General features: G+C 43.4%; 3 protein-coding genes and 1 long non-coding RNA gene across 4 annotated transcripts; 3 read left to right on the top strand and 1 right to left on the bottom strand.

Moving 5' to 3' along the window:
• Positions 1-472: 472 nt before the first annotated feature.
• Positions 473-1,147, bottom strand: LOC143362436 (histone H3). Its single transcript, XM_076802607.1, has one exon. It carries the CDS (start codon positions 1,070-1,072, stop codon positions 662-664), a length of 411 nt encoding a protein of 136 aa, XP_076658722.1. The 5' UTR covers positions 1,073-1,147; the 3' UTR covers positions 473-661.
• A 3,110-nt stretch (positions 1,148-4,257) lies between these two features.
• On the top strand, positions 4,258-5,079 carry LOC143362435 (uncharacterized). Its single transcript, XM_076802606.1, has one exon. It carries the CDS (start codon positions 4,353-4,355, stop codon positions 5,040-5,042), a length of 690 nt encoding a protein of 229 aa, XP_076658721.1. The 5' UTR covers positions 4,258-4,352; the 3' UTR covers positions 5,043-5,079.
• A 2,040-nt stretch (positions 5,080-7,119) lies between these two features.
• Positions 7,120-7,643, top strand: LOC143362384 (histone H2A-like). Its single transcript, XM_076802477.1, has one exon. It carries the CDS (start codon positions 7,221-7,223, stop codon positions 7,593-7,595), a length of 375 nt encoding a protein of 124 aa, XP_076658592.1. The 5' UTR covers positions 7,120-7,220; the 3' UTR covers positions 7,596-7,643.
• Positions 7,644-9,107: 1,464 nt separating this feature from the next.
• LOC143362487 (uncharacterized) lies at positions 9,108-15,507 on the top strand. Its single transcript, XR_013083646.1, has 2 exons — positions 9,108-9,305; positions 14,283-15,507. It is a non-coding gene; the product is annotated as an uncharacterized LOC143362487 (long non-coding RNA).
• Positions 15,508-15,797: the final 290 nt, after the last annotated feature.

Here is a 15,797-nt window from a genome sequence, read left to right as displayed (position 1 = left end):
AAGGGCGGTCAAACATCTGCTCTTCAGGTCATAAACCCAAACTCATAAACCTACCGCGTGCCTAACGTTGGGTCTGCTGCGGTCTTAGTCAACAATAACGGTACTTTCTATAACGGATACTGTCCTCGAAAATGTGTCGAAACCCACAGTTCTTTAGGCCTTGTAAAATACGAAAAAGGACGCCACTTGAGAAGTTGGTGAGCAGTCATAAGACTATACCTATCCCCCCGATTTACGCTCTACGTACTTTTTTTCGCTTTATTGTGACTGCACACATATTTCTACAGTCATTTTTTTTAATTCAATCATACCGATCAGATAGAAATGATTAATAATCAATTTTAAGGTTCTTGTATTGGGCAGATAGAGCTCAGGCTCTTCAACGCCATCTTTATGTATATAAAGAAAAGAAGAAACCATAAACCATTTTAAGGTTACTTGATCATGAAGTACTCACGGGCCGAGATTTTCTCTTATCCGTTTCGTTATTTCATATTTGTATTTTTAAATAGGCTGAATATAAAATTTTAGTAGAAGTAGATGAAATTCACAACAGCTAAATCTCTCCTCGACCAAATTCATAGTCTACTGGAAGTATTTCTGGTTTGAAAAAATTGCGGCCCTGAAAAGGGCCGATATTTTGTCGATATCCTGAGGATATTTAAGCTCTTTCACCGCGAATACGACGAGCAAGCTGAATATCCTTGGGCATGATTGTTACTCTCTTGGCGTGGATGGCGCAAAGGTTGGTATCTTCGAACAGACCAACGAGGTAGGCTTCGCTGGCTTCCTGAAGAGCCATGACAGCGGAGCTCTGGAACCGCAGATCGGTTTTGAAATCCTGAGCGATTTCACGAACCAGACGCTGGAATGGGAGTTTCCTGATGAGAAGCTCGGTGCTCTTCTGGTATCTTCGGATTTCACGAAGAGCTACGGTTCCGGGCCTGTACCGATGGGGCTTCTTCACTCCTCCGGTAGCTGGAGCACTCTTACGAGCTGCCTTGGTGGCCAACTGTTTACGTGGAGCCTTTCCACCAGTCGATTTACGAGCGGTCTGCTTGGTACGAGCCATTCTTCACTTCAGCAAAGTACGTGGATGATTCCAAGAGAATTCTGGGATTAACAGCGAAGTACACCGTTGTCCAAAATAAGTTTCCTGCCAGCCAGAAAATCGGCCTTATATAGAAGCTCTGGAGTGCCCAGCTTCCTGATTGGTTGCGTCGAATGGGGTGGGGGACGGCAGATGCAAGGCCTCCGATTCGATGCTGCGAGCATGGTAAGAATGGGTCCTCATCTCGTGGTATATAAGCGTATTTTTTCGAGTGGTGCAGTATTTTGTCTGATTCTTGAAGTCGACGTTGTTAGACGTTGTCAGGACTTTGAATAAGTTCTCGCTGTTTCTTCAAAGATGGCAGTAGCAGTACCCCGTTCGTGGAATTTCGAATGGTAACACACATGCAAGGCAGTAGTGTATGTAACCTTAAATTTCAGTGTATGGTAGTTCACTTTAGTGTAAACAAAGTAATTTTTTCTTAGTTCTGAAAATGTCTACTTTTGTGCCAAATAAAGTGTATTTGCGGGGAATTTTATTGCACTACTTTATTCAAAAGAAATCTGCAGCTGAAGCACATAGAATTCTTGTTGAGACTTACGGTGACAATGCTTTGTCGGATACGACATGCAGAGACTGGTTTCGACGCTTCAAAAATAATGATTTTGAACTTGAGGATAAAGAACGTTCTGGCGCACCGAAAAAATTTGAAGACGAAAAGTTGGAGGAATTACTCGATCAAGACGCTAGCAGAACTTGGAAAAACATTACAAGTAGATGAGTCAACTGTTTCGAAACGTTTAAAAGTTTTAGGAATGATCCAGAAGCAAGGACATTGGGTACCGTATGAATTGAAGCCGAGAGACGTCGAACGGCGTTTTCTCACGTGTGAACTACAAAAAAAATTGATTTTTAAAGAATTATTATGGAGATTATATGATATCTATTGTCAGATATTGTGTACGCCCTGAAGCGCCAAGGCAGAACCCTCTACGGTTTCGGCGGTTAAAAACATCATCATCATCGTCATCATATAAAAATAAAAGGCCCTTTTCAGAGCCATCAAATATTCATACGTGGAATATCAATTGTTCATTTCAAATTTGATTTCAGATATCTTCGAAAATAATAAAATAAAATTCAAACGACCTCCTTATATTCCTCATGCTTCCAAAATTGTTTTTTTTTTATGTGTTTCTTCTCCTTTAGGAATCTCATTTACTCTTTAGGTATGCCCATTTACATTTGTTGCGCACTGGCGCTGCTCGTGTACATGCATTTACGATGAACTAAGCATTCGTCTCGTAGACATAGGGAAATTAGCTATGCTAAAATTTATTGGTAGTCTGAACAATTAGTTGTTAAGCAACAAGTAGAAGTATATTGAATAAAAATTTTCTAACTTTACAGTTGTGGAGAATTGTGTTCTCCCTTTGTTCAGAAAATGTAGTTAACGATACATTAGCATATGTAAGCTACCACCTGCTGATTTTCAAAGCTGTGTCCGTAATAGAAAATACTACGAGATTAGGCAATGCATATCTCGAGAAAGAATTAGAACTACACAAAAATCCGACAATACTATTAATAATTTCTCGAGAAAGAATTAGAAAGAGACAGTAATCCGACGAAAACTTTTTAGTAACATCTCGAGGTAATATCAGATATAGAATAAAAATATCAGATATAGAATTTATCTTTTAGCGAGCAATCAATAATTTCAATCAAGAATACCGTTTCCATTGGTCTGACGAATGTAACGTTAATGTGCTAAGCATCACAATTTGGAAGAAGAAGCTCTTTCCTGTTGTGAGTCTTTTACAGCGATGATGCCTTAAAATTGTCGAATAATAATTTGTATTCAATACTTGTCACATAATATTCAACATTTCTTGTTCCTTCTCTATCCTTCGTGTTGATTAGGCTCATCGAGGATTAACCTACATGCAGATTTCGCAGCACTGCTTCCAGGATCTCAGTCGGCATATAGACTTTCGAATTTTTAAATGTAAAGTCGTATGTAAAGTCACATGCTTTTACAATTTCAGAGCTCCATCGATATTTCCTTGAATAATTATAGATTAATGCCTCTTCGATTCAGGGATAAATAAAAATGAATAACGTCAATTAGGACTTTCCAAGAAATTATGTGAATGCCGCATCTGTACGTAGTCGTATCCAGATTAATAATCTCCGCCCATCTAATGCTCATCGAAATCTATGAGAGAAAACATGTGGTTGAAAGTGTACATTGTTACAGTTTTCCCACGTTGTTTTCTTTTATCAAGAAATATCAACAATTTTTTACAATCAATTGACGATGCGTTCTATAAAAAAAGTGATCAGAATACGTTATAGGTTGTGGCCTTATTGTAAAGTCTGAGACGCAAATTCTACATAAATGCTATTATGCTGATCCGTGTACTTTCAACTTGCGACATTTCGAAGCATTGTAAACATTTTCGAACAGTTGGTAAAAAATTTTTTATGCAAATACGTTTTAACTTATTCTATATAGGGAACGGGTGCATTGCTATTGCGAACGAAACAGATCGCGAGTAATTCCCTGCCGAACGTCTGATATTTGCGTCTACGACGGCGTAATTTACTCGGCAAATGAATTTTTAAACCGCCGTCATTGTTCTGTGGAGAAATCCGATTTTGCCGGTCTCGTTAAACATTTTGTTCAAGCGAATATCACGTCGTCCATTTGCATTGCATCTGCGGCATCCTTGTATCTCGATCCGCGTACAACGCTTCGAATTCGCGAAAATCTGCGGCTCAAATCGACGGTTTTTCGGCACGAGTTCTTCGCTCTGACATTGGAGCACCCGAACCGACCCGTGTGATCGCTCAGCAATAAACATTTTTCCATTTTTAACTTAATTTTTCGGATTAGTCTATCCGTCGCCCGAGAGAACCATGTGTTCGCGCGGTTCGAGACGTCTTTAATGACTGAAACCGGGGAGAATCTCTTGGTTTAACGATTGCATAATGCGCGGCGAACAATAATCGATCATTTCCGTGAATAAAAGTATTCGGGTACGCGGCGCATAATCGTTTAATTAACGAAAGTTTCTCGGACGGTCTCGGATTCTCGGCAACGCGATATTCGAATAATAGTAGGGGCCTCTCTTCGTGGTCCGCGCTCACGCTACAAATACGCCGGTGTTGGTCTCAACCACAATTAGGAGCTCGTTCAGCGCCATCTGCTAAAGACACACGGTTGTACAGTAGTCAACGTTGGTACTTTTGTTTTCTTTTTTTGTTCAAAGAAACACTTTACCGAATTCCGTTAACGATGGAGGACAAGACTAGCTCCGGTAACACCGCCGTCGCCGAGAATCAGTCGTCGGGAAGCAGTCCCGCGAAAAAGGCGGGAAAATCGAAGGCGAAGCCGCAGCGCACCAAGTCGTCGCATCCGCCGACCTCCGAGATGGTGAACAACGCTATCAAAGAGCTCAAGGATCGCAAGGGATCGTCCCTGCAGGCCATCAAGAAGTACATCGCGTCAACCTACAAGGTCGACGGTGAGAAGTTGGCGCCTTTCATCAAGAGGTACTTGAAGACCGCTGTCACTTCCGGCGCGGTCGTACAGACGAAAGGAAAGGGCGCGTCCGGTTCGTTCAAGCTGTCCGCCCCTAAGGGCACCGCCGAGACCAAGAGCAAATCGTCGAAACGCGTCGCCAAGAAGGCGGAGTCTGCCGACAAGAAGCCCGTCGAGAAGAAACCAGCTAGCCCGAAGAAACCAGCCGCCAAGAAGCCAGCTGCGAAGAAACCCGCCGCAGTCAAGAAAGCTCCAGCATCGCCGAAGAAGGTGAAGACCCCTGCTGCCAAGAAAGCCGACGCAGCAGCGAAACAGAAGGCTGCTGCCCAGACCAAAAGCCTTTCGAAAACCAAGAAGGCTACCAAAGCTCCAGCGGCCAAGACGAAAACCCCGAAGCCGAAGACCGCCAAATCACCGAAAGCCAAGGCTGCCGCGAAGAAGTAATCGCTTCGCCACGATTCATAGCTACTGGCCCTTTTCAGGGCCACAAAATCTATAACAAAGGAACACTCTCCGATTCACAAACTATATCTCCCTGCGCCCTTTCTATTCGAACTTTTAAATATTGATTTCAGCCTCGAGACAACAATTTTCATAAGAATCAATGTAGTTTATAGATATGTTCATTTTGTACTTCTAGGAAAAGTATCTGTAGTTAACTAGTAAGTCTAATTCTGATAGAGTCGAGTAAAAAACTTTGTAGGTCATTAGGATTGTTTCTTGGCATAATACCGTAATTGATCAGTATAGGTTAATGTGTTTTTAACGAGGCTGTTTAGGTTAAGCTGGGACGAGTCCTTTCGTCCAAGGAATGTTCTAGGAAACGTGGGGTATCCTAAATGGATAGTTTTTTAGTTTAATCATTATCATCGTTTCGCTAAAGATAAAATGTTCACGTCCTTGCTAGGCGGTTACATATGGGACATCCTATAGCTTTAAAGGTTAAGATGTAGAACTGAATTTTTCGAACGTTTTCGAAGAAACATTTAACAGTAAACTAACATATATGTCCGTGAGATTAGTTGTTGAGAAATGTTGTTAGAATAGATGCAACATTGTCCTGGTACGACGGTCGATTGCTTTGCTGTTGTCCTTTTCCACAGGTGTCCCCCGCCGCATGATTATGCGTCCAAGATATGACTTTTCAGGAAAATTCTCGCAGTTCCGACGATACTAGAGAAGATAAACTTCTAGCATTTCTTGTTATCTTAACAATATGATTCATTCGTTTACGATGACAAAGAAATGTTTCAACAAACAGTAACAGACCTAACCAAACAAGTTTAAAAGTTTTATACGTAATTCTTACTTGGAAAGAAAGCGAACAAATAAATTGTTTTAATATTAACCGTGCCATTAAAACTTATAGGTTAGAATGACTCATGTTCCATGTATAAACCTAAGTATCTACTTACAGAAAAAAGGGGATTGTCGGAAGTATGCTCGTCACGATTTTATCGAGAAAACAACGTTACGAATGAATGATCAACTAGACGATCGTTCTTCTTTCCCCTTTTTCGTTTTGTTTTCTCTTTTCGCGTTTCCCGTTACTCATACCTGCATCTATCATTTTCTGCTATGTTGCGTATAAATGATATTGGTTTTTTAAGGTTAGACGTAATAGTACCAAAGCAGGCTTTATACATATATTGTACTATATACAGTTAACCGACGATATTATTACCTACAAATATTTATTTTTCCGCGACATTTAATCCTTATTTGTAAACCTCTGTTTTTGATAACATCATATAACAATCGTCTAAAGGATGCATGAAAATCTAGTAGGGAATAAGCAAAAATATTCATTATTATGAATAAATAAATAGTAATAGAAAAGAACGAAGTAAGAAGCATTGGAGGTTATGGCAAGTTCATTTAGTAGTTATAGCAGAACGTCCGTATACGCAGAGATCGATATTAGAAGTTACGTATATAACTATCGTAGAAGAACAAAAATGCATAAGTTCTCGTAGCGAAAGTCGATTTTATTTACTCATGGCATTTCCTGGGAACGAACAGATGCAGACCACGTGAAGAGAAGCACACGTTGTCGATATCTGTATCTCGTTCCCGCCAATTTCAGCGGCAGCTTCTGCTCGCCTCTGTGTCATTCGAAACGAGTTACACCTACATCTTTTGTTAGACTGAATGACTATCTTGTTTACACGCAGGTGTTGTGAATGAACAACGTTTACAAATCACTTGTACGTCTGTCCTTTTTCTGTGTGTTTGTTGTGTACTCGTCGAGATCAACGACCCCGGCACGAGGTTTTGCTATATTTTGTCTAGAGCGCGGGTCTGTTTGACAAGCGTTTTCGAGTACCGACGTCATATTATTTTAACTTTCTCAATATTTCCAATTTTCTATGTTTTTTCTGGCTACAAAATAAAATGGCGGTAACTCGACGAAGCATCTGTCCGCGTGGCGGTCAACAGCGCTCCAATCGCCAGCCGGCGACTCCAACTCGCACGCTGATTGGCTGCGCGCTGGGATCCCCGCCAGCGCATAAAAGGCGATATTTCGGGGCTGAGAGCATCATTCTTCGCCGAGTCTCATCAGAGAGAACATCGAGGTTACTTTTGTTTTGTTGAAATCTTTTTTCCGTCTAACTCGACAACATGTCTGGTCGCGGCAAAGGTGGTAAAATCAAGGGAAAGGCAAAGTCCCGTTCGAACCGGGCTGGTCTTCAATTCCCCGTGGGTCGTATCCATCGACTTCTTCGCAAGGGCAACTACGCTGAACGCGTGGGTGCTGGTGCTCCTGTCTACTTGGCGGCAGTGATGGAGTACTTGGCTGCTGAAGTGTTGGAATTGGCGGGTAACGCTGCTCGCGACAACAAGAAGACCAGAATCATCCCGAGACACTTGCAACTGGCCATCAGGAATGACGAGGAGTTGAACAAGCTTCTGTCCGGAGTCACCATCGCCCAGGGTGGTGTTCTGCCTAACATCCAGGCTGTTCTTCTGCCGAAGAAGACCGACAAGAAGGCGTAAATTCCTCCTTGTTCATCGACCAAACTATAACGGCCCTTTTCAGGGCCAACAATTTCATAACGAAGGAAAACTCTGTTTATTTCGAATCGATTAACTCGATAACTGTTCAGTGTAAGTCTTTCGAATTTTTATGTTTATTGAACAAATCGTAGTATCCAATTTATATTGTAGAACTGCATGCTAGTGAGAAAGATTGTACCAGAAAAATGATTCTGGTCAATGAAGAAGCGAGATGTTAGTCACAGCTATTTTATTGGGATATCGTAAAAAATTCGATTTTCGTACGATAAATATAATTCGCAAATTCAATTGCTCATCTGGAATGGCACTAGTTGTTCCGATGACTCGGGGTCCCGCCAAAAAACTTGATAAACATACTGCCGCTTTTAGATTAGTGCAAGCTTGTTCACAGTGTAGCGTACAGAGACAAAGATTGATCGCAGTGGGCAAAGTATAATTTTCCGTCGATAGCGTATCATTTTGATCTGCACCATGCTGCATAAACTGATCTTCTTTTTCTGAAACTCCGATATTCACGGCCGCGAAAGTTTAGACCTACACTTTTGCCACTTCTCTGAATTGATGACATCGCTGTTCTTTGCTCTAACCTTCTGAACGAAAGAGAAGACATTGCACATGCGAAATTCGAAACTTTACATCTCGGCAATTATTAGATAGTTCCACAGAGAACCGAAAGAATCTCCGAGAGCTCGAACTGGTAGTCAAATGTTGCAGACGGAAAACTTTGATAATTTTTTAAAAAAATTAAGGTGCTGGACGTGTGTAGGTGAACGATAGCGGCGCCGCTTGCGGCAAATGCGATACGTCCGTACAGCGCCAATTTACGTAGTGGCAAAACGCTCAAACTGCTAGCCAAATGGTACCGATAAATGAACCCGAATTTGTCACAACCTTCCAAAGATGGCGTCATTAGATTTTCTCGCAAGAGACGATCCAACGCTCTCTCTCAATAGAAAAAAAGAATAGTATTTCAATGCCTCCCCGTTGAAAAGTGTCGACTTTCGAGGGCTCAAATTAAAGCTCAAATAATGCAGTTTTGGATAGACGTCTTCCGAATTAAAAGAATTTCGATAACACTCTGGAAATTTAAATTGATTCGCCATTAGATCAGGTAGACTATTCGCATTCTTATTCACGGATCTTTGGATTCGTCATTCGAAATTTCCCCTTGCTTTGACTGTATGAGAGAATTTTGAACGATCAAGACAAGCCATGCTGAATCTTCTTTTCTCGACCGTAGCGTAAAAATGTAGGTAGTCAGACGTTCAAATAATTGCCCAATAATGAATCCAAGTGTTTCGGGACGGACATATGAGCTTGGCGGGTGGCAGGTTGAGTGTGGCTGATCCAGACAATCGCTCGCTGTTTGTAGCGTGGCGATCGTATCGATCCGAGGCCGACGAAGCGTTTACCGGGTGACTCAACCGACGTAACTCGGTTTCGAAGCGCCAAAGAAAGGGAAAGTACACTGGGGACGTCGAAGTATGGGCGCTTGCCGCGCGCGCTCAGTCCGCGGAAAGCGGCTGAAACGCACGCGAGAAACGATCACACGCGCCGATCTATCGCGCATTATTCGTGGAAACGGCGGTGCAGTTTTATCAGAGTCTATCCTAGTGCAGCCCTCGCGCGCGATAGACCGAAGCGTCGGCCGGTTGTTCTGTGATGTGGATCGTGCCGGATCGTGGAAAGGTAGGCAAACTCGATGGACCGAGGACGCTACGAGAGACACCACGGTGATCATCCTAACGATCCGACACCAGCTGATCGAAGGCCTCGCGAGCGACCTGCGGAAGATCCTCAACGAGGTTTTTTTTCGCCGCGGGGATACCCTGTTTCAACGAAATTACGTTGCCAACTCTGAAATTAAATAATTTTGGGTGAGGGGCAAGATGGCTGCCAAGCATCAGGACTCTCAGTAGATGGTTGGTGATCTTTGCTCGCGCAAATCTCTTGCTCTTTTCGCGCTGTGATTAATTTCTTGATTTCTTCTTGTAAAGGGAATTATTGGACGATTATCAATTATTATATTTCCGTAAGGACATTATATTTTATATTTTAGTGAAGGTCCCCGGTCTATTAATCGCAGAGCAGACGAGTAAGGGATTTGAAGTCACTTCCTGCTCCTCGCTCGAAATTGGTTAATTTCGTAGTTACAACTTTGCAGTTGTTGTGCTAATTGAAAGAGGCGTCGAAATGTTTGTTTCGTGCTTCGGCGCGAGCGTGCCGATCCCGTGAATTTTTACCGGGCCAAGGACGACGACGCAGCGGAGAATGGATCGAAAATCTCGTCCGTTTCGCCGGCCTGCGGCCACACTTTTACTTTGACCTAGAAACGCCGTTCCGACGGATTTAATAATTGCATGTTGGGCCCCGATCGATCGGGAAAACGGATTTTTCGCGCGCGAATCTGATCGACGTCCACGCCGTTCCCGCTGTACCGGTATTGTACCATTTCACAATGAACAATATAAACGCTTCGATGTAGCAAATTGTAGATGAGTTCGCGGAGCAATCGGATCGTGATCCAGAGATCAATGGCTCCGAGGTTTTCGCGGCAATTAAGCGCGGGCGTTAAAGTCTCCAGAGAAAGTGTTACGCGCGTTTGTCGGTATTAAATAATACAGGTTTTGATGTCTTTTAGAAACGACCGGGTTTTCGAGTTTCTTGGTCTCCGGTGTACGCTTGCTTCACTTAGACGAGGTCCGGGATCTTAGTAGTTTCCAACGGTTGTTAATTTGCAGCAGAGATTAACGGATTTCTCGAAGGATTAAATATCTGCAAGAGACTGGAAAAGGGTGATTTTTGGGAATTTTTTCTCAAGAAACGGGAGGGCATATTTCGAAAACGTTTTCGTATTTAAATTGTTTCATATCAGAGTGTGCTCCATAATTTTCTCATATAAAAATATTTATTAACCGCAAAGTTATGGTTTACTGTCCGTGGAGTTCTTGTCGAAAGAGACTGTGGCCATTCTAGTTGGGCAACTGGTTGATCCGAGATTAGAAATTTGCCAAGATTTCTGCAATTATGTTATCTACGGTTATCACTGAAAAGAGTGATTCAAGGTTCACAGAATCGAGTGTCGAGAATCGAAGGTAGAGTCGAGAGAAGCGGTAATCGTCCGCATAATTCCAGTACTTACACATCTCTCCTCACGGAGTTTCATTAATGGCCGGCATACTCCGTAACCGTGTGCCCACCGCCTATGCCGGATAACAGTATTATGCCACGATTACGCAATCGTGGAAATTTCACTTTCCGCAGTGGAATCGCGGTCAGCGTGGATTCGAGCGCGATGGATGCGTGCTCCGCGAGATCATTGGCGAACAGCAATCATCGAGCGCTCACCCAGTCGGTCATCCACCGTGATTTCGATTCGAATGATCGTTGCTCCCGCGTTCGGGTCTCCCGACTCTTTTCGTCACGTTTTTTCGTAACCACTCTGGCTCGACCGGTCCCCTCGTTATCACACGATCATACTTAGCGCGCAAGGACGACGACGCGTGCTTTCTCAAACGAGCGGCGGTTTCCTTGAACGTTGGACTTCAGATTACAGATCGGTCCCGATCCCCCGTCACGCTTCTAATTCGAGACAGATTTGTCCCAAAAGTGTCATATTTCTTTAACACTATTCCTACCGACACTTCAAGTATACCTGTTCCTACCGCGACCTTCCTACCGATATTTTTTAATATAGAATGAAGATAATAGCCAATTTGCCAGTATAAAATATAGTTTCTTCTATTTAGGAGTATATAATGTACATTTTATTCGTTTTCACCGCATAATATTTCGTTTACTATACCCTGTTGGGCCTGATGTCCCCATAAAAATATTATGAATAGGTGCTCTCCCAGGATTAGACCCTTCTTTTACTTCTTGCCAAACAGTTCCGTCTACAGCAGTTTCGATTACCCCTTCCTCATTCTCACTATCGGAACTAACTAAAAATCTCCTTCTCTTTCGTCCTCTGCGTACGTTCGAAACATCCTCTTCGTCCTCATCGGTGTTCGAGTCGGTCTCAAATAGATCATACTTTTCCGCATTGTCATTTTCGATATGGAAAATTTCCTGATCATCTTCGGAACACTCTTCATCAATATTATTTATTTTCTCCGATAATAAATTTACACTCTTCGAACGTCTTGACATTTTGGGAATGAATATTCAAGGGATAAAATGAAAACTAAAATATAAAAATGTGAATCAAGATGGATAAAAAAATGAACAAAAGATAAAATGTGAAACTTACTACGAAGTATTGTTGGTTTGTTCACTTTTTTGAAAATGACGCTTATAACACGTAATACGATGTAAAACAAAAGTAGAATAATAATAGAATAAAAATACAAAATAGTAAAAGACTGCCGAATATGCTCCTTGTAACTTTCACGTTTCGATGCTCTCTGTTCAGGTCACAAGACTTTACCGATTTGAATTCGTGAGAAGACGTCTAGGCATCCCCTTCGGCTATGATTTTATTTATTTTACGGTCATAGTAGATAAGACGGTGTAAGAAAATCCGAGGTTCTGAACCGTTTCGGATATCAATCAGGCAAATAAACACCGCGAGGCCGATAGGCGAGTGAGAACTGTAAACACTTTGAAGTGCCGTAAAGCAGTCCCTGGAAGGCACTTTTCGGCTAAAATCATGCCACAACTGCATTACCTTTCGTTTGTAACGACTTTATAGTTTCGGAATTGTCTAAAAAAAAAGATATAAATCGTTCTACCGGTCAAATGACCGGTCGCGGTAGGTAAGACAGACCACAAATTTTTCTCAGAAAATAAACAACAAAAAAAGAAGTGAATATTGAAAAATGTATTATACGCATATTTTAGGAAAAGTCGTGAAGTTTAAAGGCGACTCAATTACGTTGCATATAGGAAATTCTAATCGAAATTTTAAAAACGGTCATTTGACCGGTCGCGGAAGGAATAATGTTAAAAGGCGCTGAGATCATTAATTTTTGAGGAAGCTCTCAAGTACTGCATTTTTAGGACGCTTTGTAAAATCGTTGGGACGTCCAATGTTTCAAGAATTAAATAAACCGGGAAAAACCGCCAGGCTTGCCGGCCTCTGAGGTATGCATTGACCCTTGACCCTTTGCGCTTCTATGTCGAGGCTGAGGCCGACATTTAACCCTTAGCACTCGAGTGGTGACTCTGAAGCACCACTAGAAATTGTTGTGGCATTATTTCAAGGAAATTACAAAAAATATTACAAAATATTTGTTACATTACAAAATTTGTATTTAATAGATTACTAAACATTTAAATATTATATCTGGAAATCGAACCAGTTTCGTATGAATAAAATGAAAATATTCTAAGACGGAAGAGAAATTTCGTTTCAGAATGAAAATAGCGCCGAGTGCAAAGGGTTAACAGGTGTTTACAAACTTTCGGAGTGCAAAGGGTTAAAGGGAAAGACCTTGGTTTCAAAAATTACGAAATCATCGTCGTCGGATAATGTTTCCGTGTTTTCCTTGTTAAAGATCGCACGCGTTGACCTCCGAGCGACAGAGACAGCGAAACGCCTCGGGACCGAGACATCAGGATAGTTAGGACTGTGCGCCAACTCTCGAACGTTAGTTGGTAGCGAGAAGCTCGCGATGTCCTGTTACACAATCGTTACAAAAGGAACCGGTGGCCGGATTGCGCAACCGAGCGAGCGAGCGAGCGAGCAGCTCGAAGGCTCGCGTGCGTTTCGTTGCCTCGCCGTGAAACGCGCGCGACAGCTACCTGGAAAACAACGGGCCATTCGGTTTATTCGTAACACGTGGCCTGCGACGCGACTCCGCTGCGCAATATGACGACCATTATTCCGCACGCTGTACGGAAGACTGGTTCACCTTTCCCGGCGTGATGCAACGGGCAAGAAGTATCCTTGAAACCAGTAGCCAGCGCGAGACGCTTTTACGCGCCGAGAGAAAATTAGAAGGTTGCCCGGTCGGCCGCACAAGCCCCGTTTCAATTTCGGTGACCGGGTCCTGCGAAAGTCTAGGTTAGCATGGTGGGGCTCGGTAACGTTCGCATAAATCCCGTCTATCGGTTATCGCCCGCCGTCGAATGGCCAGGACATTTTCCCGGTTGCTTAGACTTCGAGCCGAGCTTCATTACGGGTTCGCCCCGAAGACGAGGAAGGTTGGGGAACTACCTCTATTCGAGACCCAGAGAAATTGTCAGTCGAAATGATAGTTGAAAGTGCGCAGGTATGCTCGTAAAGCGCGAGCGCTTCCAGGCACGATGGAAATGGGATTTACCCGGCAGCATTGTTGCGCTCGAACGCGCTACGCCCATTGTCTGCCGAGGATAGACGGGTAGCGGAGTTATCCGACGCGACGCGAGACAATCGCTGTTATTATCCACTTGGGGACGGGAAAGTTTGCGTGACTTTTATTCCAGCAGATTGTCGCAATACCATCATAAACGATGGGAAGATTCTATGAATATTCCACGTCTTCGAGGATAGTCAAAAATTAGTCTTCAGACGCACACGAGTTGCACAATGTTCGTAAAAATTCTGTGAAACTTTGTACAGTTCAGGCAACAAAATTGAATTGGTCCGAAAGAAATTGAAAAAAGCTATCGTTGAGAAAAACATGCATGCGTGCTGCTTGAAATGTTGTAGTTGAGCTCACCACTAACGAGTGTCCTTTTCAGGGATAAGACGTCCTGCGATCGTCAGACGACAGAACCGGATGTACGATGATCTTGGTTGAAGATTGACCAGCGTTCACGATGTTGGATCCGGTGCTGGGAATGTCGTCGGTATGGTGGCTGGTGATGTACGCCAGCATCCTGCTGCTTCTGTCGCCGTTGGTCCTGCTGTTCGTCGTCTTCTTGCCGAACTTCCCGATCCTGCTGTTCAGGAGGATGTGCTACATTCCCATCGAGTCTATATGACGAACAATCCACCGATCTGTGATTACCGCCATCGTCTCCCTTCGCACAATTCGAACGCGAACCCACTACATAAATTTCGATCAACCGAAACGAAAATGATCAGGGCGCTCACAAAGTCCTAACATCACGGGGATGTATTGCAGGGGAATAAAATTAAGCGAGTTTATAAAATTAATCGTAAGATTGTGAACGTCACATATGACCGTGGTCGATTGTGTGAAGGATCACGAAGGCTCAACGAGTCCGGAACATGGTTATTTTATTAATTCCGTAAAGAGTATTACTTTACCGTAGTTGTTAAGAATTTCGTGCGAGAATCGATCGACAAGGATTATTTATACGAAGGAATTAATCGTTCCTCGTCACGGCGATTAACCTGGGCGAGCGTTCGACCGTTTATGGTCTCGAACAATAGGCACGGGTCGTAGGTCTTCCAGCGCGCAATCAAAAGTACGCCTATAAAGTTTAGAGTGCGTCCCGTCAGCAGTGCCGCGATCGTTCGTCCCACCTACTATGTAAATTATTCGCATAATTAGGGATATCGTTCGCCGGACGAAACGCCGTGACCCCCGACTATTGTATGCTAAACCACGCACCCTGGTATTTCCAAGAATATTACCGATTCGCGCGACCGCGAGAGGTTATCGGGCCGCTTTTTCTTCGGGATTCTAAGCGGCTCGCGCGACGTTCTGATAAATTGCCACGCGATTCGCGACCGTTGCCAACATTCTGACACTCCCGCGGCACGCGCGAACCGCCGAATACATCGATTTGTAACGGGACGCGATTCGCGAAAGCGAGACGATCCCGAGGACCCGACCGAAACCTCGACTAACCGAACCCGGAACTGCTTGTCGCGAGAAACGCGAAAAATCTCTGTGGGTAAGGTCTGATTGTGAATGATCGACACTTGTACTGGCACTTGACACTTGACACTTGATTTAATCTATATATACACTTAATGTTCGCGTCTTTACAATTTTCGAGGTGTATCTATGGACGACGCTCGACCACTGTCTTTGTACAATACCCGACGTATGTCTCTCGACGACTTTCGACTGACTCTCCGTACAACTAACTTCCATCGCCTTCGTTTGCCCTGGTAAAAATCCTGAACGACCCTGATTGGCTAACCCACGCTTTGGGTCCTTCCAATCAGTACTGTTCTTTTTATTCGTCTCACCCCTGGTCCATCCGCCCTTGGCCTGTTTGTTTTCGGAACGGCGAGGTGATCGGAGAGGATGCTGGGACTTTCCTCCGGGTCACCCACGC

Source organism: Halictus rubicundus, chromosome 17 (assembly GCF_050948215.1).
Source record: "Halictus rubicundus isolate RS-2024b chromosome 17, iyHalRubi1_principal, whole genome shotgun sequence".
NCBI classification, from domain to species: Eukaryota; Metazoa; Arthropoda; class Insecta; order Hymenoptera; family Halictidae; genus Halictus; species Halictus rubicundus.
Note: the sequence above shows the minus strand (reverse complement) of the source record. Positions and strands in the feature narration are given on the sequence as shown.

What these genes read in the sequence shown, in the direction of transcription:
- LOC143362435 (XM_076802606.1), top strand. Translation starts at nt 4,353, where the DNA reads ATGGAGGACAAGACTAGCTCCGGTAACACCGCCGTCGCCGAGAATCAG.
- LOC143362436 (XM_076802607.1), bottom strand. Translation starts at nt 1,072, where the DNA reads ATGGCTCGTACCAAGCAGACCGCTCGTAAATCGACTGGTGGAAAGGCT.
- LOC143362384 (XM_076802477.1), top strand. Translation starts at nt 7,221, where the DNA reads ATGTCTGGTCGCGGCAAAGGTGGTAAAATCAAGGGAAAGGCAAAGTCC.